The sequence below is a fragment of the Taudactylus pleione genome, unplaced genomic scaffold, assembly GCF_031769625.1.
Source record: "Taudactylus pleione unplaced genomic scaffold, aTauple2 ptg000399l, whole genome shotgun sequence".
NCBI classification, from domain to species: domain Eukaryota; kingdom Metazoa; phylum Chordata; class Amphibia; order Anura; family Myobatrachidae; genus Taudactylus; species Taudactylus pleione.
The window spans coordinates 5,179,700-5,207,640 of NW_028284801.1; the positions used below are offsets into that span (position 1 = coordinate 5,179,700).

The following is a 27,941-nucleotide window of genomic DNA, read 5'->3' on the forward strand; positions in this document are numbered from 1 at the left end:
ATTGGGTATTTTTAACAAGAATTTCAGATTCCCGATGGCTTGGCAGTCTGTGGCCACCTTCCAGCATTTCAGATTGGCGAATCGGCCATCTGATGTATGGGGCCCTTTAGATGTAATTAGAACACTCACAAAAAAGGTCTTTCGGATAACCAGTGTAATTTTCAGAACTAAAAGAAAGTATAGTAGGAAAATACATAATTATGCAGCAGCTATGCCTCCTATTAGGGTTTAGCAAATATGGTCTTTAGGGCACCCTTACAACGCATATCATCCAGGTCTGCTCCAAAAAAAATAAAAAAAATTTACAAGTGAAATTAGTACAAATCTTCAGAACTATTAAAAAGGTTTCAACCAGTAATAAATACACCTGTGCTCCAGCAAGAAAAACAGGCAGCTTTAGTGTACACTGAGGACTGGAGTTAGAAACACTGATCAACCTACCTCCTTAGAACGCAAATTATAAGTTTAGGTATATGCCTTCCTTCACAAAACTAGCAAGATTAAGAGGGATTAATACTTTATAACCATCAGATTGCTAGTTATCAAGCCCAGCCTTACACTTTGTTTATTCCCATCTCTTCCCCTGCCTTTCCTTCTATCCCTCAGTCTGTTTCATCTTGATCCTCGTGTACCCATCATCCCTCACTTATCTTTGTCCCCCCCTTCTCCTCCTCCCACCATCTTCAGTCCCCCAATGAACAGTGTTTTCACCAATTGCTGAGCACTCTGACCAGTCCTGGGCATTCAAATAACATTGAGGAAGGATGCTTGTGGAAGGCATATACATATATATATATATATATTTAAACAGGATTATATAACAGGGTCCTCCATAGAAAATTTTTCCAGCCAGGTGGCATCAAGAAGTAGCCGGGTGAGGGCCTTTGCAATAAAATGTTTTAAATCCTGACCTTATAATGACTTAAACAAGAAATAATATTTTATATATTAATTCTCTTATTAGAGGTCCAGTCGTCTGATTACGAAAAAGCTGCAAAATCTGTAGGATCTGGCCCAATTTATACAGCTCCCAGATACTGTCACCACTTGCAGGCTCCCAAAGTGCCAGGTGGTAGGCTGTTTCTTACCGGGTGGTACACCTACAAAAAACAGCCTGGGGAGAACACTGTATAGGATATGCTAAATGTCAAACGCATATTCATACAGAATTAGCATGATTTAGGCAGTTTTAACAGCTACTTAAGTTAATCATAATTTTTATGTCAACCAAATATTGTGTGTAATACCAACACGTTTTCTCATGTGTTTAATCCAATTGTTGCCAGTCTGAAAATACAGTATAACCTTTAGACCAGGGTGTGGGTACTGAATGAGCATAAAGGGGTAGATTTACAAGCACTTCTAGAAGGCACAGGGAAGATTTAAATAAAAAAAAAAAAAAAGCCTTGAATGCTATGAACCAGTGGTTCAGAAATGCAGTTCAAGTACCACCAATAGGCAGTGTTTAGTAGACTTCTTTAATTAATACACAGGTGATTTTATCTATTTTACTGGGAGTGTAATTATGCCACCTGCTTCTAGACAGAAATCCTCAAAACATGACCGCTTAGGAAAATGTGAGGGTTTAGAACCACTGTTCTAAACAAAACTGCAGGGTCTTGCAACTCAGCACATAATCACTAAACAAGAAAGGGTCTTTCCTAATTAAGCATATTGTCAAGGTTATTCAGAACATAATAGAGCTGTCCTTTGGATCTGTGCAGGAAGATGCAGTTTCACATTATAATGCTTACAAAGTCATGCCCTGCATATTTTGGCTACCTCTCATGCCTCTACACACTACTAGATTTTATTGGAGATAAATTTCAGCATGCCCCATCTGTGCAACACAGTAAGTTTTGTTACAGTTCCCGAATTACTGCCACTCTACAAGAAATGTGTATATGCCCAGCCACAAGAATATCAGTCAAGGAAGAAGGCAGGAAGCCTGGTCAGATCAAGAATGCACACTACATGATTTCAGGACCTCTTGCGCAATATCTTATGTCTGAACTGGTCAATCGGATAATCTAAAGGAACGTTTTTAACAGTTTAATTGGTGAAACGCTCATCCCTACACCAATCATTGTATTGTGTGTACCCTAAGCTTTATCTCAATTAATGCAAATCATTTTGTGCATCAAGGTTAATTTGTGCAATCTGACACAAAATATAAAAATATAACAAGTGCAAAGCCAGTAAATCTCATTTGTCTATCACTGGTTTATGGAAAAGCATGAATTAGAACATTAGCAGACATTTTTTTCCCAAATCTTTATTTTAATCAAAAAACCAAGGTGATGCAAAGTCCATTGCCAATCTTAAGACCAGTCTTCAGGCATCTGTAAAGAAGAACACATTTTGGAAGTTACCAGACAGAACTACTGTGGTTTTTGTTTTGTTTTTAACTGTTTGGTCAGCTTTATTCTGGCTATATAAACAAGGCTACTGTGAAACTTCATTATCAGTGATCTCATTGAGTGACAGTATGTGGATCCCAAAAACCCACCACTTACCAAAAAACAAAAACAAAGATGGTCCTACCTGATCATTTCTGGATCCCATCATAATTTATGCTTTAGAGCTCCCCAGATGCCCCTCAGACCTTGCCACATCCCCATCTGATACCCCGAACAGCATAAGACCATCCCACACACCCCTTTAATGCCACAATGATTCTACATGTGAAATGCCTTGCCTGTACACAAAACAGTGAATAAGGCATTAGATAATAAGAGGCATATTTATTAAAGACTGTGTGGTATAACCCAGACAAATAATATTTACGTACCACCTCTGAAAAACTACCAGAACACATGTACAGGGAACCTCAGCAGATATTCTAAATATCTGCTGCAATCCCCTAGTCTTCACATTAGGGCAGGCAGGGGACCTGTCAGAAGTGGGCACTTTGACGCTCACCTGAAAAGGAGATGTGGTCACTCAGAAGAGGAGGCATGTCCTTGAGACACACCACTTCATCACTGTAGAGGTGTGCCCAGCACTCACGGAGATACTAGGCTGTCCCCAAGCTCTCCCTGCAGTGTGAATAGATGCTGTGCATCACACAGTAGTATCCCTTTATTCACATTATGGGACACAGTAGTACCCCCCTTATAACACATTAAGCCATGCAGTAGTAGTGCCCCTTATATATTGTGCAATGCACTTCACAAATTATGCTCCCCCATTCCCCACCTGTCCCCCCTAGCAGTCTGAGCTCTCAACTGCATCAGCAGGTGTGGATTAGGTGTGCATGTCAGGACCAGCAGGCAACCGCACCACAGCCCTTGAGAGATAATGTTGCATTCATTCGAATCTAGTGCTGGTCACGAGCCAATTGGAGCTCGCAGACCGGCAGCTGTTGCAGATTGGCTGCCGGTCCGCAAGCTCTGAATGGCTCATGACCGGTGCTTATTTGAATGACAGCGCTGTCTCTTAAGGACTGCAGGGCAGCTGTCAAGGATTGGACTCAGCGGGTCCAATACCAAGTAAGATACATGCTATAGCACGTATTTGGAATCACAGATTAGTGTCGATACCATGAAATCAGAGATGATTTTGGCAAAGCATTGAGATTAATGCAAAATACATCAACTCAGATCTGTGGTCTTACAATTTTATCACTAACTTTCCTTGTGTATTGCAGTATTAAGTTATTACCTACTCAGTTTTAATATTTTTCAATCAAATGTCTGCCTATGATTATTTTAATACATATCAATAACTGTCAATATATTTTAATTGTTCTATTACTTTCCTAGTTCACCCAACCAGTACCATTCTTCCTTCAACAAAGAGTTTTGTACATACAGTATGTAAAGGAGACTTCCTGAAATGCTTAGAGATATTATGAAAACTGGTACAATGAATAGGCGTTTTACCTAAACCAATACTAGCGCAGTCTTCTAGCTTCACGTTCAGATTCCAGCAATGTGAGAACATCTCCCTCTCGAACTGGACCTTTTACATTTCTTATAATGGAACGATTGCTGTCATCCATAAACTCAACACGAACCTGTATAAGAAAGTTATTACTGGGCTTCATTTTTTTCCAATAAATATTTTATTACAACTTCAGAATTGTGTGACAACTAGGACCTAAAGAAGCCCATACTTCAGCAATCCCAAAAGAACGATTCACAGATCCTGTGATTCCACCCCCCAATCTAAAGGATTCCCAATCCACCAATCTGTGTTCATACATTAGAAAGTTTACTGTGATTTGCAGATCTTTATCAGGAATGATCTGCCAATCTTGAAAGGCTCCAAATTTTTACTAGTATGGTTGGAAAATAGTCAGATTGATACCATACACTAGCAGTCTACAATCCCAATTGGTCAGTGAAATCAAACATGTTGGACAACCTGATTTACAAATTTTGATCACTTTTTGCTTCGCAATAGGTGTACCGCATATACTGCTGACTCCCCCCCCCCCAATTATCTGCATAACAGGGAATTGTCCCCATCTAACATGTGTATGGGGACCTTAGCTGCTTGTAATAAGTAATTTAAACGAAGCACCAATGGGGCAGGTGGTGCAAATGAAGTTATTCTCTGGAAAGAACTGCATAATGTGACACTATGCAGAAGCTTTGTAATACCAACCAACAAATCTCAGCAGGTAGTTCCTTTGTCAATCGTAAAGCTGTGGACAGTCAATATGTCGACAGCAATATATCAATAGGATACCGCTGTAACGTTATCTTAACTTTATAATGCCGACACCGTTACAATGCTTCGTGTAACATTACAACATTGTCCGGGCAGATATGCTGGTGACTGGTCACTGTCCACAGCATTACAATTAACAATTCGTATGTACCCCATCTCAGTCATGGCACATGAAGAAATCCCATTGGGTGTGAGAACAACTCCTGGTCTCAGAATCTATTTTAAATAACTCAAGGACAAATTGGCAAAGTAAGAGCAATTTAAAATACATTTTCAGCTAATCATTGAAAATGTAGGAACCTGTCAGATTTAAAAGCTTCATACTTTAGGTTTGTGTGTGGGTGATTCCTTAATAGCTAGACACGTGGAGTCTGAAGATGTATACATAGCATGGACTTTCTATATACTTAGTAACACATAGGGATTCTATAGCGTGACATTATGGCCATTCACTAATCAAAACAAGCCTGGCCTCAACATTAAACCTTACCTGAGTACACTGCCCTTGAGATCCAGTTCTTCCAAGAACCTTAGTTACCTAAAAAAAAAAATAATTTTAAAACATCCCATTCACGCAGCGGCACAATCAACTCAAGGATGGATAAAACCTGGTTGCATACCTCCCAACTTTTAGGTTCCCTGAAGCGGGACAGTTCGCACATCCAAAAATAGGTGGGGCTTCTAGGAAAAGAGGGGGTTTCTGGAAAATGGGGAGGAGCCTCAGGGCTCCCTTGTTTACATCACTATGGGGGCGAGCCCAGCACTCTCCAAGATGAATGGCAGCCTCCAGGCTCTCCATACACTGGTGAACAGTTGCTGTCCGCATGCGCACGGCATCTGTTCTCCATCTGCTTACCCACGGTATGTGCTCCAAACCACCCCCCCCCCCTCACTGAGAGACACTGCAGCCCGCGGGTGGGACAACGGAACAGTCCCAGAAAACCGCTGAAGGCGGGACAGTTGGGAGATGTGGTTGTGACATCACCACAGCGACTTTGTTATGCACTCCAGCACAAGATGAGTTTACTTAATCATTTGGAAACTATTCAAAAAGATTGAGTGTAGTTACGCTTTTAAATATCAGGGGCCTTATGCAACAAAAACAAACAGTGCTTGAGGTCCCCAAGAGTAATTCAGGTTCCAAGAGCGCAATAAGAAAAAAAAAAATAAAGTTTTAATCATTAAACATACAAACATAAGCACGCTAGTATACACAGTAAAACATGTTTTGTATTAAAATCATACAGAGTGTAAATTATAGATTTAAAGGTTTTTATAGTACTCTTGGAACCTGAACTATTTTTGGAGCACTGTTTCTATACATTTTTGCTGCTAGTTCTATTAATTTAAACCACACAGATTTATTTAAACTGCATAGGCCTGTAATAATTAAACTACTATGCATTGCGCCTTTGGTTGCTATCCTTTTGAATTTATGCAACAGCCTGCAAGGTGCAGGTACAGAAGCGTTTCAGGCTAGTCCAACAGTTGGCAAATCAGCTGAACCATTACCACACAGTCAAACTCCAGCCCCAGCCCCCGATTGGTCAGTGAAACCAACATGGACAACCTGATTGCAATCGGCAGTCAGTCAGTGTGCCCTATACATTGCAGATATTTTACACAAATCTGCAAAATGGGGAATTGCCCCAATTGATTGCTGATGAATGGGTGCCATTACAGAGCTCGCCAATTCAACTCTTTCTAGTCTGACTTGTGTTGACTGTAATCAATTGTTTGCTACATAAATCTTAAGAGTAATGTTTCCACAATACACTCTTAATTCTTTTTCTAGTGAACAAAATCCCATCACTGCTGGTCATATTTCAGGGATTCATCATTAAAAAATGTTTTTCCTACCTAGCCAATTTTAAAGTGTCCCCTTTTACCATCAAAAGTTTGTAAATAGTCTTCTTGAACTTTCATATTTGAAAGTATCTGTCATACAACCCATGTCCCCTTCTCTTTCTAAACGAAAGAGTTTCGGTGTGCAGTCAATGCACCATTTCATGACTTCACTAATCATGCATGCAAGAGTACACAACGACTTGAATTTAAACACACAATGTGGCTATACTTAGTTTCCCTTTTCAGAGCTGACTGCAGCTCTAATAGGTGAAATGCCACCAATTTTAGGAAACATAATATTCCTAACAAATTGGTGGAAGGGCTAAAAAAAACAAATCCAAACCACACTGTACTTGTATAGGTGATGGAAGAGAAACATTTTAGATTTAATAATTCAGTTCTCGTAAGACTTAGACACATTTTTAGAAGGAAAGTTTCAGGTCAGTTCTGTATGTTTCAGTTTCAACAGTTAAAAAAACAAAAAAACTTCAAATTTAGTTTTAGGTTTCTCAGTCATTTATTGTTAACTTCGATGCATTTTACCTTCTACAGTACATGTTTTTCTGATCATGAGACTTTAGAACCGAAATGTTTCACCAATTCATTCTCACCATGCCTTGACTGGTATAAATGACATTTGGTGGAATTCCACCTATAATGCCACGTATCCACTTGCTGATTAAACAGAGCGATTGAATGATTATGACATCGTAATCGTTCAATTGCTCATTAATCGGGCAGTATGTCAGAAACGACCAGCGATGCGCGCTCCCACTGGTCGTTTCCGAAATCAATCATCGCCTGAACATGACGGTCAATCTGCAGATAACAAAAAAAAAAAAAAGGTTTAGATCGATGCAACCTGCACCGCACAAACCGCAGCTTAGTCCACTCTTGGGTGCACCACACCTCCAGAAACCAAGTAAAACAAACAAATAAAGTGGTCCAAGAAGCGCGGTTCCTTGGTATTGTATAATAGGATATCCGTCCAAGTAAGCGTACTGGCTTGAAACAGGAGAGAGATGTATAATAAATTATGCCTTCAGCATCAGTATATATCTGACTTCTGTGAATCTTTTCTCATGGGGCTCACCTCCCAGAAATAAAAATGCATTCACATAAAGGTATCTTTCTGTTTTCACCAAAAGACTGAATGGAAATCACGGTCTCACATCCCCCACTTGTGACCCCTATGGACCACACTCACCTGAAACCAGGTATCCATGTTCCTATAAAGGTTTCTTTGTTGGTTTGAGGTAACTTTTCACATCCAAACAAAGTGAAAAAGAGAAGGTCTGTTCCACAAGGTGACAGTGAAAAAATTTTAATAGTAAGATCAGCACAACAGAAAAACAACATTTAAAAAATTTTCCAAGTAAAAATATTCCCCCTAAAATATAAGATAGGGGTATATTAAGAAGTATAAAAAATACTTAGCAGCAACAAAAACACCTGGTGTTTACCTCAAAACAAAGAAACCTTTATAGGAACATAGATACCTGGTTTCAGGTGAGTGTGGTCCATAGGGGTCACAAGTGGGGGATGTGAGACAGTGATTTCCATTCAGTCTTTTGGTGAAAACAGAAAGATACCTTTATGTGAATGCATTTTATTTCTGGGAGGTGAGCCCCATGAGAAAAGATTCACAGAAGTCAGATATATACTGATGCTGAAGGCATAATTTATTATACATCTCTCTTCTGTTTCAAGCCAGTACGCTTACTTGGACGGATATCCTATTATACAACACCAAGGAACCGCGCTTCTTGGACCACTTTGTTTGTTTTACTTGGAATCTGCAGATAACGACAGATTGGCCATGTTCGGGGATGAGGGATGGTACCTGCACTGAAAACGACAAATCGTTCAGTGTATGCAGTACAGGGGATGAGGAACGACTGTACGATTACAATGTTGTAATCGTACTGTCGTTACCCCATCAGCAAGTGGATATGCACCTTAAGAGCTACAGGCAGCTCTGAGTATGGAAAACAATGATAGCAGTGTATTTCTGTACACAAAGATGTATTCAACATATTGCAAATGCAAAAATAGGCCTGCCACTTGTCCAATAATTACGGTCAATTAAAAAAACCTTAAGGTGGGTACACACCTGAAAGATATATCTTTAGATGGTCGTTCATACACACTGAACGGCCATCATCTGGCAGACACGTGCCCCGCTGGCAGGGAGTGGGGTCTCCCTCCCCATGGCTGCTGCTGAGTGTACGGGCAGTCTGCAGACATATCTGTCCATCAGCTGTGCAGCACAGCCAAAGCGATATGTCTGAACGACACAGTTCAGAGACATCTGTACACACTGGTAGGCGGCCAGCAGATATATAGGTCCATCAATTGATCGTTCAGTGTGTATCCAGCATTAGGAAAGACAAGGTGTAACCTATTGCAGGAAAACCACTATTTTCAGGGAGTACCTGCAAATACAAATAATTGGGTATAAAAATGAGGGGGTCGCAGCTGATACATAAAAATATTTACCATGGTCCTTCCATTTTTAATGGCAAAAGCAGGCCCCATGGGGGCTGCTAAAATGTGAAGTTATGCAAGCTCCGCTTAATCCATGGTAGTTAGCGCCATTTAATCCATTGTGACCTATGGGCTACAATTGCAGCCCTGAAACTGCACATGTGCAGTAAGCTTGCAGGGTAAGCCCTCACTTTGCTTCTGACCATTTACCGAAGCAGGGATCTCTGAAACTCTGTCCTAGCACCACAAGAACGGCCTATACAAGCAGTCACTAACCGTGCATTGCAATAAGGGTCAGTACAGTCACATGACAACGAGCATATTTGAAGTGTTGCTTGTGGTAAATATGCCCCTCACTGCTGGATACATTATGGAATCAGAGCTGCATGTCCGATCAGAAAGCTCGAGACACTCCATATAAGATAAAGAGTGCAGCTCAATGGGGCTGATGTATGAAACTCTTGAAAGTGATAAACTGGAGAGTGATAAGCCACCAGCCATTCAGCTCCCAACTGTCATGTTACAGGCTGCGTTTAAAAAATGACAGTTGGGAGCTGATTGGTTGGTCATATACTATATCACTCCCCAGGGCTTCACACATCTGCCCCATTAACTGTTAGGATTGTGCAGTCTGGAAGCATATATACATGACCTAACACGCTCATCTCCACCCTGGTGCTACACACCAGCCCCCACACTAGACATATACTGATCTTAGCTGTCATAACCTAAACACCAGCAGCTGCGCTGCAGGGGAAGGGTGAGGTGCTCAGGGAGAAAGGACAGCAGAGGCGGCGGACTGGAGCCTGAAGTGACTCGCAACCGGGACATCAGAGGAGAGTGTGGCTCAGCGGATGCTGGGCGAATATAACAAATTTATCATAGAGAGGACAATTAAACGTTAAAGATGACATCGCGCAATCCAGCAGCACCTGAGGCTGGCGGGCGCACACAGTACTAAGTAAGACGCAGCGTCCGTTACCCGAGCGAGTTTGATGGGCTGCACGCGGCTGGCTTCCATGATGGCGGCGGCTTCTGACGCACACTGCAAGAGGATACTGTGCGTGCTCTGCGTCCTTTTATAGTCGGCTGCTCCCTGCCTGGGCGTGATTCAGGAAGTACCGTCATTGCTAGTGAATGACTGTCCTCCTTTTCCGGCGCTGAGTTTCCTTTCGTGCTAGGGCCCTGGAAGTGACAAGAGTGAGGGCGGAAGTCCAGTTCCTGCCCATTACAGGCAGCTAAAGTACTTTGTCCCCACTTAAACAAGTTTGTGCTGCGCTCGCCACATGGTTATATTCCCCCTCTATGCCCACTTGGACGGCAGGGAATGACGCTTAGACACTGGCTGATGACGTCAGGGTCTTCTTCGTGAAGAGGATTTAGACATTACCCAGTAGGGGAGCTGTAACGTAAAGTGGGAGGAAGATGACAGATCTGTATATTTCCAGCAACGTCCTTTACTGTATTTAAAATTGAAGAATTCGATAGTTACTCGAGATGTCAATAGCAGCTAACAAGCTCTTGTAAAATACAGTTACACCTACGGGCCGCCATTTTTCCGGAGATCGCACGCCCTTGTTGTTAATGGTTACTGTAGTGCTGTTGTAGGTGCCAGGGTCGCACACTGCAGTAGGTGCTCTTGTGAATGTGATTCGTGTTGTCGGAAGCAGCATTTGCTTTAGTTCCCGTGTCACTGTGTGTGCTGGCTCCGCCCGCTGTGACCTTGACAACAGAAATGGCTACGGCAACCAGGTTTATCCAGCGGCTGAGGAACTGGGCGTCCGGGGTAACGTTATGCGCCTCTTGTGTCACATTGTTATTATAACATTGTAATCTTTAATAAACTTAAAGGCTTCGGTCATGTGCACAGTCCCTGTTAAACTGAGGTGACGTTTTTAATTGTTTTCTAAACGGTGGGGGAATAGCCTGCTCAAGCCTACTAACGTTTGTATAGCTGCAATATAGGCACCACTTAATGGGCCAGATGTACGAAGCTCTGAAAAGTGATAAACCACCGCAGTCAATCAGCTCCCAACTGTCATTTTTCAAGCACACCCTGTAACATGACAGTTGGGAGCTGAGTGGCTGTGGTGGTTTATCACTTTTCAGAGCTTAGTACATCTCCCCCAATATGATTATATGAGTCAATGGGTTCTATTCAGCAATAATGTCGATATTGACACCAATACTTAAATGAGCACAATCACTGTATTTTCATTTTCTCAAAACTTTTCCCCGCTATGCAGGAAAAACTCAGGGACAGCGGTTGCATTAACACGTCATCCCTGCGACGTCCCCGCAGGCGGTCTTTTCGGTTGCCATTTTCAATCGTTCCAAAAATAACTTGACATCAGGACCCAAATATAATTGGAAATTAACTTTCTAGTTGCCCTAATTCCCTCAAAATGTGGAATGCTGATATATAAACTATTGACGTCAAAAGAGCCAGTTGTCTGAACATGATGAAAGGTTTTTTAATGCCAATAGTAAGGAAGTGGTACTTTGAGGTAAGTCTCCATAACCTGCACACTGGGATGAAGATAAGCATCGAGTTATACTGATATGGGATTGAAACAAGGAGCTTCATGGCAGAAATAATGGGTCTGCCTGGGGATCCTGTAAGCTTTTCTGTACCTTCGGTACAGTGTATAATAGGGATCTTAAAGGGAGAGCCCTCCTAACATCTGAATCAATATAATTATAAGGATTAAATAAATCTTGCATAATAAGTGATTTTAATATTTTACTAATTTGGAATGACATCAAGGAGAGGTTGTCCACTCTTTTGGATAATCATAACAAAAGTGATAGCCCTATTAAATTAACAAACACCATTGAGACAGATTATATACATTTTCTGGATGTGAACATGCATAAAAAGGCCCATGTTTGGGGACTACATTATATACAAAATGCACAGATAGGAATACTATCTTATCTGCACATAGCTTTCACCCCAAATACACATGTAAGGGTTTGCCAGTAGACAAATTTTTACGAAGGGGATACGACCATGGCAGAATTGGGCAGAATTCAATTGTTTCAGCGCGCCCAATCTCCTATCTAAAGTGACGGGAGATCGCGGCGCGCTATTCAATTGACGACAATTATTGCGCTGAATGTGCCCATAGAGGTTGGGTTTACTCGCGTAAAACAGCTAAACCCAACCAAATCGGGAAAAGTGCCATTTGGGCAATCAAACGGGTCACTTTTCGCGCATTTCAGCTCTCCACTTCCGGGGGTGTGAGCTGAAGCGCCAGCAGCTGATCGCACACGGCAGGAGCAACAATTCATTGGCTCCACCAGGCACGAGGATGGGGGGCAGCTGCCAGCAAAAAAAAGAATTGAATTGCGCCCATTAGTGGAAACTAAGAACAAAGTTTTAGCTATTGTCGTGAAAAAACTTTGAGACCAAGTCAACAAAAGAGTCTACTTGTACTATTTGGCCTAATAATTACAACACAGCTAGTTACAAGGTTGAGAAGCAGTTAAATAATTTTGGCCCATCATTCAGACAGACCCTGATTTACCCGTGTTAAAGAATAAACTCATTTTACACAGTTACTCAAGGGGCAGAACATTAAGAGCATGCTAATGTGAACAGATGTATCTAATTTGCGAATAGAGATCCTGGAAATTTTTTTGGGTAGAGCTAAAAAAGGATGCTGCAAATGTCTTGGCTGTGTTACATTTAGTTCTATGGGGGCAATTCAATTCAACGTGAATTGAATAGCGCTCCTGGTGCTATTCAATTCAGTCCGCTGTGTGGTCAGAGAATGCCGGTCAAGGGGCGGTAACCGGCATTCTCTGACCAAAGTGCCGGGCGCGTGGCTGTAAGTGCCGCGCTATGCAGAAAAACAGCTGCGCGCCCGGCACTTTGGTCAAATTTCTCCTCGCATCCCCAGGGGGGTGTGAGAAGACGTCCTTAGCGCGCCCAAACAGCGTGGTGTATTGAATAGCTTTGGGAGCCCCCCTGGTTATTCAACATCGCGTTGAATTGAATTGCCCCCTATGACTGCTGTGGGTGATCATATCAAAGACCCGTATAGAGGCCAGAAGTTCAAAATACAACATCACTTAACATGTTCTAGCAGATATGTGGTATATGCCTTAATCTGTCTGTGTAACCTATATCATATAAGCCAAACAGAACGCCAGTGTAAGGAGAGGATGGCTATGCACAGGTCTGCGATAAGTGCAGTCATTCTCTCTGGGGAAGCAGAACAGCCAATAGCTAGGCATTTTATGCAGTTTAAATATCAACTAGCGACTGTATGGCACAAAATTATTGATCATGTTCCCATACTGAAACTGGGAGGAGATAGATCCAAAACAACTATTACAGCTGGAGGCTAGATGTATTTTTTTTGTCTAGATAAAGTTAAGTGGTTAAGGGGCAGATGTACTAAGCTCTGGAGAGTGATAAACTATAAACCAATCAGCTCCTAACTCAGTTTTCAAACAGCTTGTAACATGACAGGAGGTGATTGGTTGGTAATTTATCACTTTCCAGAGCTTAGTTCATTTCCCCCTAAGGGACCGTATTCAATTAGGTGCGAAGAGCCGAGATCCGCGAATAAGTATTGTGGATTTCGACTTTTCGCCAGTTGGAAAAGTTTTGACGTATTCAATTGCAAACACTTTTCGCGTACGCGAAAACGCAATGCAATGTAATAGGCGAAAAAGATTCGCCTCTGAATAGCAAGCGGAAAAAGTGCAGAATTGCGGTTTTGGGGTGGAAAGGTGCGGAAACCACTCAGCACCTTTGGGACAGCCCCCCAAAGGATAACTGCGTAAACAAAAAAAAGAAGTTTGAAAATGGGTGTGAAAAAGTAGAAAGTTGGGGTACAAACATAAAAAGTAGCGAAATAGACTGTTGGGGGGTGTTGCAAGTATGGGGGAGGTGTTTTTTTGAGTGCCGTTGCATGCTGAAGGTGCGTTTTTTGCATCACTTAAAACCTCACTTTAGTGATTTTAAACCATGCTTGCACTCATTTTCATGTGCCCCAAATTTGACAGGACTACTTATTTTCACCCCAAAAATACTGCTTAATGCTATTCTTCACCACTTGTGCAAAGTATCCCAAATAGCTTCAGTATGGCTATTCGGGGACATCTATATTGATCCACAATGTTACTGCATCTTTTGGGGGGTCAGGCTGATGAACTGCGATGGCTAGGGGTCTGCGCATGCGCAGGATCCGCTCTGTGCAAGCCGCAGCATGATTGACATGCAGCGGTGTTTGGGGGGCACAGCGGGGGAGTGCCTGGCTGCCGTTCCCGGAAACTGGTGTGTCATCCCCATTTTGCGGGAGGGACGAGGCCTGGGTCTGCATCAGCGGACGCAAATTCCTGGCATCTTGTGTGACCAGACACCGGCAAAGCTGCGAGTAGTTTCAGCTCCAGCAGCCTGAACAAAGGAGCAATCACTGCGATGGTGATCCTAGCCTGCGAAGTCGGTCGCAGTGCTGGGATCGTAAATGCAGCAAGGAGGGTTCTGACACATCCTTCTGCATTTGCATCTGATATGGACGGATTTGCACAGCTGCTTGTGTGTGGCTCTGTACTTTGGCTTTTGTATAATCCTGATGAAAATGCTGCATTGAATGTCAATTGCATCACAGCTTCTGTGTAGTGTTTTTTGTTCCATGAGTGCTACCAAATATACTATACCAGTCAGTGTTCTCCCCAGATAATATTTCCAGCTGGGTGGCATCAAGAAGTAGCAGGGGGGGCCTTCGCATTAGTAAGATGTTTTAAGTCCTGACCTTATAATGATTTAAACTTGGGGCACTCTCCCTGGCTCCAATACTGTGCATCCCTGTACAACCTACTGCCTGGCACTCCCTCCGCCCCAATGCGCCACATCCCGTCGTCCAGAACCCTCACTAACATGTCCTTATAGCCAGAGGACACTGATGCCAGACATACTGAGAGACAAGGGTGTATCTAAGGGTCCGAGCGCCCCATGCAAAGTAAGGAACTAGCGCCCCCTAACCCCTTTATTTTAGAAAAAAGTCAAAAAAATTACACAGTTGCTCCCTTTCTCATCAAAAATTAAGACAGATAGATAGAATGAAAAGAGGCTGGTACTCACTCCCTAGTTGAGTAACAGCATGACCAGGTGCCTTCTGTGAGAGACGAGGTATGTAGCAGACAAAGAGCAGCAGCACTCACAGGAATTCCAACACAGAAAGGTTATCTACACATAAAGCTATATCAACTTTTCAGTTTAATAACAGTCTGCCAATCATTTTGCTCTGCGGCCGCACTAATGACCCAGGGTCCCTCTCCCTTCAGCTGTAGCACACCACTTCGAATCACATCCGTAACGAAGATCTGATCTGATCTCAGACACGCTGCTGGCCAGGGAGTACTCGCCCCCTCCTAAATCCGGCTCTACCTGCCCTCCTTAATTATGAGACACTGCTGCGGCCCAGAGCTCTGCACGGCTGTCCTGATTGACTGCAGAGACTCCACTTGGATAGGCTGCAAAGACTCCATCCCATGAAGGGGGCAGTCCCACTGGTGATAACTGGCTAGCAGCTCAGCGTCACATCTGTGTCCGTGGCAACAAGGACACGTTGAGGACGTGGCACATTGGGACGGGCGGAAGGGAGTGCAGGGCAGTGGGCTGTTTCTGCTGGGCGATGCGCCCGAACTAAACAGCCTGGGGAGAGCACTGCAAGTGTTTGCAACGTTGGGAAGAACAACAGGGAGAAGCTCCCGTACTACTAACAATGAGTGCCTAGCTGAAACTATATTAATTTTACAAATCGCAGTACAATTACAAAATCAGGCATGGAGAGGGGCGGAGAATGAGTAGAGTTTCATCCGGCTGCAGCCACTGATTGGACGAGAGCATATGTTCCTGCAGTTTTCAGCAAAAATAAGGATTTTCCTTGTATAACATCATTCTCAGATGGCATTATATAAGGTAATTGTATTGTGAAGTGGTTCCGGCGCTTCCTGTGATCCATTAGAAGTGAGTTATAGATGTTGGACCCAATTTTCATCGTTGTCCTGCGGTGGTTGCGAAATGCAACGCTGGTCTTTAAGGTGAGGTCTTCAATTCCTCCCACACGTAGTGTTGTAAATGGGGAGATAAATACAACAAGCCACCATGGTACAGATCAATTTACCCAACCCAAGATTTTACATAATATGCAGTGTACTCACCTTGAGTGGGATATTTTATACGCCTTGGACATTCATTTTCTCATCCCGATGTCCGTCAGTATATTACCATGGGTCCTAATATCCAGTCCAAAAATAATTGTGGATATAGATAAATTTCTTTATAAAACAGTAATTTTATTTCTTATTCTGCAGCGCTAACACCTGCTTCAGGTAAATGGATCCTACTGATCCTACTTGGATTGGGTAAATTGATCTGTACCATGGTGGCTTGTTGTATTTATCTCCCCATTTACAACACTACGTGTGGGAGGAATTGAAGACCTCACCTTAAAGGCCAGCGTTGCATTTCGCAACCACCGCAGGACCACGGTGAAAATTGGGTCCAACGTCTACAACTCACTTCTAAAGGATCACAGGAAGCGCCGGATCCACTTCACAATACAATTATCCTTTTTAGGGGCCTTGTTGAAAGCTCCTGCTGTTCCTTGCTGCATTCTGGGTATATCGTTAGACTTCACAGGAAACATAGTGCCAACCACTTACATCTGTAAATTATATAAGGTAAGCCTTTAAGGATTTCTTTAATGTTTTCCTGCTACCTGAATAGCCGAAACCATTAAACACTGTAGAGTGCAATGACTTCCTCTCTACAGTGCGATGTTGTAGGAGTTACTTTATTAATGGAGAAGATAATTGCGTTATCTTCTCTGTTAACCTTTTCCTGCATAGCTGGTATACTTAAATCATCTGGAAATATTCGTTTCGTCATGCTGTAAGTAAAATTATGCTTGCTGAATAGATCCCTCTATAAGTTATACTAAGGTTTAGCTGTATTGCTGCGGTCTTGCCAACAATAACCACTTAAGTTAATCGTGAAATGTAACGTATCAGAATTAGGTAATGTTTTCTGACAAATTAATACCTTGCTATGTTTTCAACATTGCTTGGAAGGGTTTAATGATATTGACTTCATTATGGTAAGTTTTACTTCATATGTGTACCTGTTTAACCACTTTGCTGCCTAGCCAATTTTGAGAGTATTTCCAACATCAATATTAAGCAACCCCCACTCATATTATACTTGTAATTTTCAGAATACTTCCAGTGTTCTGCCAGGAATTATGTTTATAGCTGTGGGGAGGGGCTTGAGCAAGAACACAGTGGCAGACTATAACTCTATCACAGGAGGTAAGCAGCAGCACATTGACTAGCGGGCTCTGGGTAGGAGAGAGGGAGGCTGTGTGTCTGCAGTGCTTGCCTCCAGTGTTGGTTGGGTAAGGGTTGACTCGTGGAGGGAAGCTTCGGCTGGGATCCATCTTCCAGCGGTGGCAGCTCCTTGCAGTGAGCATTTCTGCTGCTCATGACGCCCTCTGCTGGCTGGCACCAGCATACTCTACTGTAAGTCGGGCCAACCCTGGATCCCTTATGCCGAGACTGTCAGCAGTACAGTATAAGAAAAATGCCGGGCAGTGCGCCCATAAAAAAAATACTCTGCGGAGATTACTGACTTTGAATTTCCTGAAAATAGTATTAGTTTGCTTATTTCTCCTCACATCAATCAACACAAGATAGCCAAATAGTTTATTTTATTTATTTATTGAATTTGTAAGTAAGTTTAAACTGAAAACAAAGTTGCCCATTTTTTAGTGATCACCAACAAAAAATACTTTGTGGTTCTTTCTTCAGCATTAATCTACCTTTCTAAAACAGAAAAATAATGCCAGATTCTACACCTAGGTTTCCTCTTTCAAACAAGGGTCTATTGGTGCCAAGACGGGGAAGATAGGGGTGAAAAAAATTATGCATTGTTTTGTGTGGAATAGAGATTTAATAACAAATTAATGTAATTACTATCATTCGTAACAATTGATGTTGATACTGATGGTAAATAGTTTTACCATTGATGGATGGTTCCCAGTGATGTACATAGGCCTCAAGGGTCCGATGTTGGGCTGTAGCATGTGTATTCTGCAATTTGGGGCCATCAATGGTAAATCAAGCTTAATGTAATCATCTCTCACAATGATATCATCAATCCCTGCAACCTACTGGATCTGAGGGACAAAAAACTATGAGGTGTGGACTTTTATGTAAGTTTCAATTCAGAATCCAATCCTTGCAGCATGCTTGCCAACTCTCCCTCATTGTCAGGGAAACTCCCTGACACAGCAGCAATCTCCCTAACTCCCTGAAGAGTCCAGCAATCTCCCTCATTGCACCTTACCCCCATTATGAAGCGGTTATATTAACAAAAAATAGAGATATATACATTCAAATGGGATCATTCGTATAATTTCCCTGCATTGGTTATAAGGCACAATGGCCCTCATTCAGAGCCGCACGTTAACAACAGTACGCTCGTTGCGTTCCGATGTTGACTAACCGCGCATGCGTCGGTGTTACACTGCGCATGTGCGTACGGCAGATTGCGAGTTTTTTTTCTCTCGTTCCTAAAATAGCGTACAGGAAGTGACATGTCAAATGTGATTGACAGAACAGGGCGTTTTGGGGTGTTGACGGGGGTGGAGATGAAAAAACGCAGGCGTGGCGAGGCGTTTTTGGGTCGTACATACATTAGCAGATGCGAACGTCAAATGTGTTCGGACCGTCTCATACGTCACTGGAACATCCGCTTTCCCTTCAAAATGCTCGCACAGCTTAGGGTCAGGATTACTCGACCACATTGGCGATGGCCTTCTCCTCCGTCCCTGGACTCAACGATGGTGCTGCGATTAATCGCGGCTGGTCAGTAAAGTAATTAGTGTTGGATTGAAAACCGGCTTGGTATGTGTTTGGAAAGCAGTTTATTGGGATAGCACAAAAGCGTACGCAGGTGGAAATCAGAGCTGCTAATGTCATGATTACACAATCAATTAGCGTACATTTTTGGTGTTTTATTTTGGCCACAATTTGTTGGTTATGGCCTATTGTAACAATAATGTCATCATGTTTTAATTAGCTCCCCTTTTTTTTGGTTTACTGTGGAATTTGCATCGCTATGTGATTTTTTAAACGTTCCTTAAAGAGGCCTTTTTTTTTTTTAAGAGGGTCAGTTTTTGCCTTTAGGGCCAGGATTAAATGTAACCCATTTGTACAATAATGTCACAATACAATGTCAGTTTTTTGTTTTAAATTTATTGTTTAAACACAAACAAATTGGCCTAATATTTTGTTGCCTTTTTTTTGTGGCAAAGATATTTGTTTAAAAAAAAAAAAAGCCAAATAGCAGTAGAATGAATAAATCAGAAATAGAGGGAAAACATGCACACGCAGATATGAGTACAAATAATAAATAAGACAGACAGGAAAACATGCACACGCAGATATGAGTACAAATAATAAATAGGACAGACAGGAAAAAATGCACACGCAGATATGAGTACAAATAATAAATAGGACAGACAGGAAAACATGCACACGCAGATATGAGTACAAATAATAAATAGGACAGACAGGAAAACATGCACACGCAGATATGAGTACAAATAATAAATAGGACAGACAGGAAAACATGCACACGCAGATATGAGTACAAATAATAAATAGGACAGACAGGAAAACATGCACACGCAGATATGAGTACAAATAATAAATAGGACAGACAGGAAAACATGCACACGCAGATATGAGTACAAATAATAAATAGGACAGACAGGAAAACATGCACACGCAGTTTGCCCCACAAACACAAACATTAAAACCACAATACATAACACTTACTTTCCAGGATCTCCATGCGAAAGCATGCCAGCAAGCGGGGCGTTCGCCGTTGCAGGTCGGCCCACCTGCGCTCCAGCTGCCCGATGTTGCGGCGTGAGCCGAAGGACCGCAGGCGGGACCGTGCCTCCGCATACGCGGAGCGCTTCTGGCGGTTGGTCATGGGTTGAGGTTGGCTGGTGATCCGGCGATCCATGACCTCCGTAAGCACCAGCAGCTCACGCCTGGTGAATGCGGAGGCTCTCATGATGGCAATGGTGTTTTTCTTAAAAATCATTTTTGATAAAGTGTGTAAAAATTTTCTGATTGGCTAATGTATTTTGGAAATTAACAGGAGCAGTTTTATTGGTTAGTGTATGAGTCATGTGTTCGACAGGGCCAGAAATCTCTGGAGAGTTATGATAGGCTTGATGCAGTGACATGCGTAAGCAAATTTAAATAAAGAAATGAACCCAGGGAAATATGCGGGGATCCACAGCAATTGTACAATTGTTTAATTGTGGTTCACATGTTTTTTGAACAATAAAAGCGAATGTTTCATCCGTACGTATTCTGCGGGTAAACACAAACACGGACAAGAGTAAAGTTTCTTGCATTGTGTTGAAAAAAACAAACAATTAAGCTAATTGATACATTGATTGGCATGATACGATTGATGGAGGTAGGCAGAATAAAGGAGCAGGTAATCGACATCTGACAAGGCCACTTCCTGTTTATACTTGTGCGTGCGTTCCTTTCAAGCCATTTCGGGGATGTACGCTCGCTATTTCGTACGCTCGTTAGTTAGAGGAGGGGTCGCCTGAGTTTAGGGAGGAATTTTAGATGCGAACGAAAATACGAGCGAGCCATTGAATTTGAATATTTTTGTACGTACGCCTAACGTACGTGCGCCCGCTTGCGAGTGGGTCTGAATCAGGGCCAATGATCCCTATGCATTTTCTGAAGAGAATCTGTGTGTTTTCATCAACAAATAGATCTTACTAACTGTTTTTGAGCTGGTTTACAATTGGATGTAATGGTGCATACACACTGTCAGATCTGAGATGAACAATTGAACGATTTTCACCATCGATTTGAACGATTTTACCAACCATTTGAACGACTGAACGATTTCAGACAGTATTAAAATGAATTGTATCATCCAAATCTGACTGCAAACACATCAGATGTCAGATATCGTTATCTGACAAGCGGGAACGCGCATCGTTCATCGTTACAGGCTCACTTTTCAGATTTTCTTTCAGATGTGAACAATTTAACGATTTTTAAAATCGTTATCGTTCAGATCTGACAGAAAATCTGACCGTGTGTATGCACCATTAGTCAATTTTATGACGCGCCTCTCAAATGTAGCTGTACTTGTCCACTGTAACGTGCTCTCATAGGTGTTGCTTTCACAATCTCTCTGAAATGCTTTTTTCAAAGGTAGGCAAGTATGCCTTGCAGTGCTAATGACTGTCTTAAGCAGCAAAGGGGTTAAAGTATTTATTATAGTGGTAAAAATGAGGACTTATTTAGATGAAAGAGTAAAAAATGTTGTACTGTGTGATCAAATTTTTAGTAGAATGAACAAGACATGAAGAAATTGCTGTGCTTATTTCAAATACTTTAGCATAATTTATCCTGGTATAGTGTTCACTCGGATTCAGTATGAATGACCGCCGGACTGTAGCCCGGCGGTTCAAATCCCGACTGCTGTAGCCCGATGGTCGGAAATCCCGACACCGCAGGTAAGTCTACTATACCTAATCCCCCTCCCCCCTAACCCTCCCTTAGGGGTGCCTAACCCTAAACACCCCCTCTAGTGCCTAACCCTAACCTCCCCATGTTAGTGCCTAAACCTTACCCCCCTCCCCGCACCCTAAACCTAACCCTCCCGGGGGGGATGCCTTACCCTAATCTGCCCCCCAAGTGCCTAAACCTAATCCCCCCCTTCCCCTAGCATAACCCTAACCCTTCCTTAGGGGTGTCTAACCCTAACCTCCCCCCGTTAGTGCCTAAACCTAACCTAAACCCCCCTCCCCGCACCCTAAACCTAACCCTCCGGGGGGGGTGCCTAACCCTAAGTACCTAAACCTAACCCCCCCATCCCAGGCTAAGTCTATACTTACCCCGGTTCTGGCGTCGGGATTAACCTAGGCGTCGGTATTTCGACGCCTATGTTAAATCCCTTGCTGGGATCTCCTTGTTGGGATTGAGACCGGCCGCCGGTCTCATAACTACATCTCTGTTCACTCTACGTCTGGCACCGGGCAGGGCACAGGGCACCAGACCTAGAGAAAGGACACTTGTGTGTGCGCCCGAAAAGGGGGATTTGGCCGAGGAAAAAGGGGGCGTCTTCATGATGTGTCCCCTTTTCATCACACTTGGGGGCATGCCCGGCAAACCCCCAAGCACTGTGGTCACTGTAAATGGATCCTGGGCGCATGCAGCTGGCATCCATTCACCGGCGGTGACCACTGCACCACTTTTTTCCCCACCTGCGGGACACTGCGGCCTGGGGGAGGGGACAGAACCCACAGGCTGTTTCAGCAGAATGCCATGCTGGAGGGCAGGATGCTTTCTGCCCTTTAGAAATAGAGCAGGACGCTGCGCCCTGCTGTAACAGCCTAGCGGGAACGCTACTGGTATTCATACACTTCTGTTAATTAGACGTGAGACCATGGGTCTGCCACAAGTCAAAATAGGAAAAAAAAAAGTATTGTGACCTAAAATTATAGAATTATCACTGTTTTGTGTGCTTATCAAATAAAAAGTTTGTACAGCTGACCATGTTGATTTAATTTAGAAAAAGATATTTAAAGTAGACAGGCCCGTTTAACCGAGCAGCTGTAATTATTGTGTATCATAATAAATAAATAAAACTAAGTGATAAAATAAAGGTATATAAATTACATCAGGATAAACTGTTGTACTAATGGGAGCTCTGTGCTATTAGTCAAAATTGAACCTACATCTATAATCTCACTTCTCTCCAAAGACATACTGTAATGAAAGAAATAAAAGTGATACTTTGAAATGATTAAAGTTGTGCTGAAAGACCTGTGTATTGATCTTTTTTTTTTTTAACTGACAGCATAATCTTCAAGAAAAATTACAGCTACGCTATACAGAGATCTCAAGCAGGTAAGAACTGGCCACAGAGAGTAATATTTCTTTACCGATTTTGGTAATGTGTGTAGTTACTGCCTGACAGAGCTATCTACACTTTATTTTCTGCTTGTTCAGAGTTAAGAGGCCTATCCATTATCAGATGTTTTTCTGAACGACAAAAGATATCTATTGAAAATTCTGGTGGCTGTGCTGAAAGATATCTGTCATGTACAGGACAGATTTTTGCAGAAGACGAATGATGAACGATATCGCATGACATCATTCAGGGAGTGGATATTTTTTCTCTCCAGCGCTTTGTAGCTGCTGCTAATATCGTTCGTTGTTTACCGCATATAAACTGCCAGATATTTCTAATATCTGGCAGCGATATGCGATAATTGACCAACATGTTGGAGAGACGAAAGATAAAATTTATCGGCCGTGGGAGTGCGCATCTGTCATCATTCAGGGCCTATCCATTAGCAGATACATTGAACGACTGATATATCGTTCAATTTATCTGCTAATGGTTAGGCCCCTTTAGCTTCTTGGTCATATCTTTCGGTTTGTAGCCATATCGGGCATAAACGTTAGCCTGATCAGCCAGATCTAAAGTTTTAAGTAATTAGACACTGGTGTATTGTGTCCTTCTGTACTGTAGGTTTATTATAAGCAAGTCTGGCATAAAATCTTTCTACTTCAGGGTCCATAGGGTATCCACAGGATACCTTGGGTATAGGTGTGACGTCAGTCGCAGGGCACCAAAGAGTTAAGCTTTCAGCCTCCCAGGATGTACTAGGTCCCCCTCCTATACCCCGCCACCGGGCCAAGGCACCTCAGTTTAGTTTGGTGCCCGGCCGGCGTCGGGTGCACCTGTCGGAGTGGGGGCTAGAAGAGCCCCTGAAGCTTTCTTCAGTGCAGCTGTGGCTGCACATCTGGATGTACAGCATGGACAGTCAGTCCTGATGTCCATGCTGTCTTCCCTAAAAACCCCGCCGGTACCAGAACGCCGGTACCGATCCGGGGATGCTGGTGAGCATCTGGGGTCACAGCTAGCGGTGACCCCAGATGTTCCGGACCATGGCCGGATCTAAGGGGGACAAAGGTAAGCAGCGGGGTCCCGCGGTGGGTCCCCGCTGGTCACATGGTCCTAAGTCCCCAGGCAGGGGGCTCCCTGGGGACTGGCTGCAGCGTGGAGCCAGGCGACCAACCTGCGCTTTCCACTACCCCCTGGGACAGCGGACCGCAGCAGAGCGGTAGCGCTGCGGCGTCCCAGGGGTTAAATGCATGCCAGGGGAGCGCGCCTTCCCTGTCTCACAGCCGGCGCCTCCCCCGCTGCACACAGCCCTCTCTGCACTGTGCTGACTGGTCCTGTGTCAGCGCTCCTCCCCCAGGCCAGCTTCTCTCTGCTCCTCGGCGGCCATCTTCTCTGCAACGCATGGTGAACGCTGCTGGAAGTCTGGAAGGAAGCATCGTGGTCTGGGTCCGCCCGCATACCTCTCCTCCGCTGTGGCTCAGGTCTGTGTATGCAGCGCTGTGTCCTACCAGGCCCTGTGTCTGTGTAGTTGAGTGATCAGCGCTGTTAGTGCAGGAATTGTTATTTCTCTGCATTGTATGTGACTGTGCTAGCGCTGCCTGTAACTTTTCTTCTCTAAACTGTCAGCTTTATTACTGTCCCTGTTCTTTCTGCTAAAGCCCTTGCGGTGCAGTGCTGCAGGGTGGTCTCTCGCCTATTTAATACTTAATTGGTGAGAGAGGTCACATACGTGGTGCCATCATGTCTGAAAGTGATTTTCCCCTCCGGCTACAGTGTACCACGTGCAAAGTACCGTTAGCGGAGGGGGAGGGTAGCGCGGAGGGCCTTTGCCGGCAGTGTTTGTCCATGGCGTGGCCTATTACGGTTACAGCACCGGTACAGGAGCCGCCCTGGGCTTGTTTCGCTCAGGCGTTAACAGCTTTAGTGGGCCAGTTAGCTCCGCAGCCCGCGATGGGTTTGTCTCAGCAGTCTGTGGTGTCGTCACCCATGCAGGGGTTCCCACGACAATTGGTGGTACCCCACAGTCTCCCTATTTCCCCGCTCCCGGGTTCTCAGGAGCCAGCGTGGGTTAACTCCCTGACGAGTTCTGTACAGCACTTGTCGGATGTGTTGCAAGGGGAGTCTGTGATGCGGCCTCATAAAAGGCCGGTGGCGTCTCTGTCCGCTCCTTATGAGGATGACGAAGGGACGTCTGATGATGGGGAGATTCTGGATCCTTACGATCAGGAACCTCTCCATACTAAGGACGCTGATGCTAAGTCCAAAGTATATATTCCTGGACTTATTCGGGCGGTCCGCACAGCCTTGGTGATTGAGGACGAAGTTCCCCCAGCGGCTAAATCTAAGTATGCCTTTTTCAAAGATGTGAAGGGCGATGCCACAGTCTTTCCTCTTTCGGGTCAGTTGGTGGACCATTTAGAGGAGGCGTGGAAACAACCTGGCAAAAGATACCAGCCGCAGAGACGCCTGGCGGTGGCTTATCCGTTCGCGGATAATTATTTTGCTAAGTGGGAATCCCCTCCACAGGTGGATTCTCACGTGACCCGTCTTGTCCGTAGTGCCACATTGCCGATGCCATCCATGTCCTCCCTTAAGGATGCTACGGACCGCAAGGTAGAAATCTGCCCGAAGTCCGCTTATTCCCTTGCAGGGGGGGCAGCACGGCCGGCTATGGCCATTTGCTGGGTTGCCAGAGCGATGGAGCGCTGGGCGGATTCATTAGAGGCTTCTTTTGAATCCGACTGTCCGGCCGAACAGGCGGAGTTGATTGGCAATCTCCGTGATTCGGCCACCTACATCAACGAGGTAGCTGCTCGTCGCACCTTGTGGCTGCGATCCTGGAAGGCGGACGCAGATTCCAAGAAAGGTCTGGAAGTGTTGCCGTTTACCGGAGAAGTTCTCTTCGGTCCGGATCTGGATAAGATTGTGGCCACGCTGGCGGCAGCCAAATCTGCTTGTCTCCCGTCGGCCGCTGCTCCTTCTGGTTCTGGCCCATCGTCCTTTCGGTCATCTAAGGCCCAGGGCAGGCCCAAACCACAGTCGTTTCCTCGACAGGCTGGCCCTAAGAAATCGGTCAAGCCCCGGAAACAGGCATGGAGTACCAGACGTCCGGCCCCCAAGCCAGATGACAAGCCTGCGGCCTGACGGTCCGGGTCTCCCCTTGGGGGATCCCAGGGTGGGAGGCCGCCTGCTGCAGTTCTCCCGGTGTTGGTCGTTCACTACGACAGACACTTGGGTTCTGGAGGTGGTCTCCCACGGGTACGCCCTCTCCTTCCGGCACAGACCCCCGGCTCGATTCTTCACCACGGGTCTACCATCAGACCGGAACAAGGCTACGGAGCTGCGGAAGGTATTGCACACTATGCTCCAGGCTGGAGTTATAGTGCCTGTTCCATTCTCCCAGAGGGGCCAGGGTTTCTATTCAAATCTATTTTTGGTACAGAAACCCAATGGGTCATATCGTCCGATTCTCAACCTCAAAGCACTCAACAAGTCTTTGCGGGTCCCGAAGTTTCGGATGGAGACCCTACGGTCCATCATTCTGGCGCTGGAACCTGGGGACTACATGGTGTCATTGGACATACAGGACGCTTACCTGCATGTCCCTATTCTTTTGCGCCATCAAGAGTTCCTCCGGTTTGCAATCCGCAGCGACCACTTCCAGTTTCGGCCGTTACCTTTTGGCCTGGCGACAGCACCACGTGTTTTCACCAAGGTGATGGCGGTCATGGCGGCTTCTCTGCGGCTGCAAGGAGTCCGCATGTTGCCGTACTTGGACGACCTGTTATTGGTGGCAGGATCTCCAGAGCTCCTGTTACACCACTTGGACCTGACCATTGCACTGCTGCAACGGCACGGCTGGCTAATCAACTGGCAGAAGTCCACTCTAATCCCGTCTCGGAGGATTCTGCATCTTGGAGCCTTATGGGACTCGGGACAGCAAAGGATCTTCGTGACGGAGGACAAGATCTCTGCTTTACAGTCAAGGGTGCGCAGTTGTCTGCACAGCCGCCGGGTGTCCCTACACTCGGCGATGAGGTTACTGGGCTCCATGGTGTCGGTGTTCGACATGGTGGAATACGCCCAGTTTCACTCCAGACCTCTGCAGCACCTGATCCTGTCCAAGTGGAACGGGCTGCCTCAGTCTCTGAAGTTCCAGACGATTGTGCTCACCCCGGAGGTTCGCCTGTCCCTTGCGTGGTGGTTAAAGACGACCCACCTCAACAAGGGACGTCCGTTCTGGGTTCCAAATTGGGTCCTGTTGACAACGGACGCCAGTCTTCGGGGCTGGGGAGCAGTTTCGGGTCCACACTTGTTCCAGGGCAGGTGGACGCCGACAGAAGCGGAGCTTCCAATAAATATCTTGGAACTCCGTGCGGTCTTCAATGCTCTCCTGCAGGCACAGCGGTTTCTCCAGGGTCACCCGGTGCAGGTCCAGTCGGACAATGCTACCACCGTGGCCTACATAAACAGGCAAGGAGGAACTCTCAGTCGGGCGGCTCTCGTAGAGGTCTCTCGGATCCTGGTTTGGGCGGAGCGCAATCTTCCGGCCATATCAGCGGTCTTCATCCCGGGAGTGCTAAATTGGGAGGCGGACTTTCTAAGTCGCCAGGACGTTCATCCAGGGGAATGGTCCCTGCACCCGGACGTTTTTCAACTACTGGTGGACAGGTGGGGTCTTCCAGAAATCGACCTCATGGCGTCCCGGCACAACAACAAGTTGCCGGTGTACGGGTCTCGCACAAGAGACGAAGGGGCGTCTCTGGTGGATGCTCTGTCCGTCCGGTGGACGTTCAGGTTCGCATACCTGTTCCCTCCGGTCTCCCTTCTTCCACGGGTAATCCGGAAATTCAAACAGGAAGGAGGGACGCTCCTGTTGATAGCTCCCGCGTGGCCCAGACGGCACTGGTTCTCAGACCTTCAGGGTCTGTCCGTGGACAGT

At 44.8% G+C, this 27,941-nt stretch overlaps 2 protein-coding genes across 2 annotated transcripts in view; one reads left to right on the top strand and one right to left on the bottom strand.

The window, feature by feature from the left end:
* Positions 1 to 2,203: 2,203 nt before the first annotated feature.
* Positions 2,204 to 10,097, bottom strand: RPS28 (ribosomal protein S28). Its single transcript, XM_088446492.1, has 4 exons — positions 9,995 to 10,097; positions 5,168 to 5,215; positions 3,885 to 4,018; positions 2,204 to 2,342 (listed from the first exon to the last, which is right to left on the bottom strand). Exons 1-3 carry the CDS (start codon positions 10,031 to 10,033, stop codon positions 3,896 to 3,898), a joined length of 210 nt encoding a protein of 69 aa, XP_088302618.1. The 5' UTR covers positions 10,034 to 10,097; the 3' UTR covers positions 2,204 to 2,342; positions 3,885 to 3,895.
* Positions 10,098 to 10,632: 535 nt separating this feature from the next.
* NDUFA7 (NADH:ubiquinone oxidoreductase subunit A7) overlaps positions 10,633 to 27,941 on the top strand; it is an 82,307-nt gene continuing 64,998 nt past the window's right edge. The window contains exons 1-2 of the mRNA XM_088446491.1: positions 10,633 to 10,798; positions 22,946 to 22,995. Of these exons, the coding sequence (XP_088302617.1) occupies positions 10,748 to 10,798; positions 22,946 to 22,995 (101 nt within the window). The 5' untranslated portion in view covers positions 10,633 to 10,747. The remainder of the gene's footprint in view (positions 10,799 to 22,945; positions 22,996 to 27,941) is intronic.

Bases quoted from the DNA above. Each gene is read 5' to 3' on its own strand.
- RPS28 (XM_088446492.1), bottom strand. From the start codon at position 10,033: ATGGAAGCCAGCCGCGTGCAGCCCATCAAACTCGCTCGG. The intron at 5,216-9,994 runs GTAACGGACGCT...TTTTTTTTTTAG, and splicing joins AGCCCATCAAACTCGCTCGG to GTAACTAAGGTTCTTGGAAG. The intron at 4,019-5,167 runs GTAAGGTTTAAT...TTTCTTATACAG, and splicing joins CTCAAGGGCAGTGTACTCAG to GTTCGTGTTGAGTTTATGGA.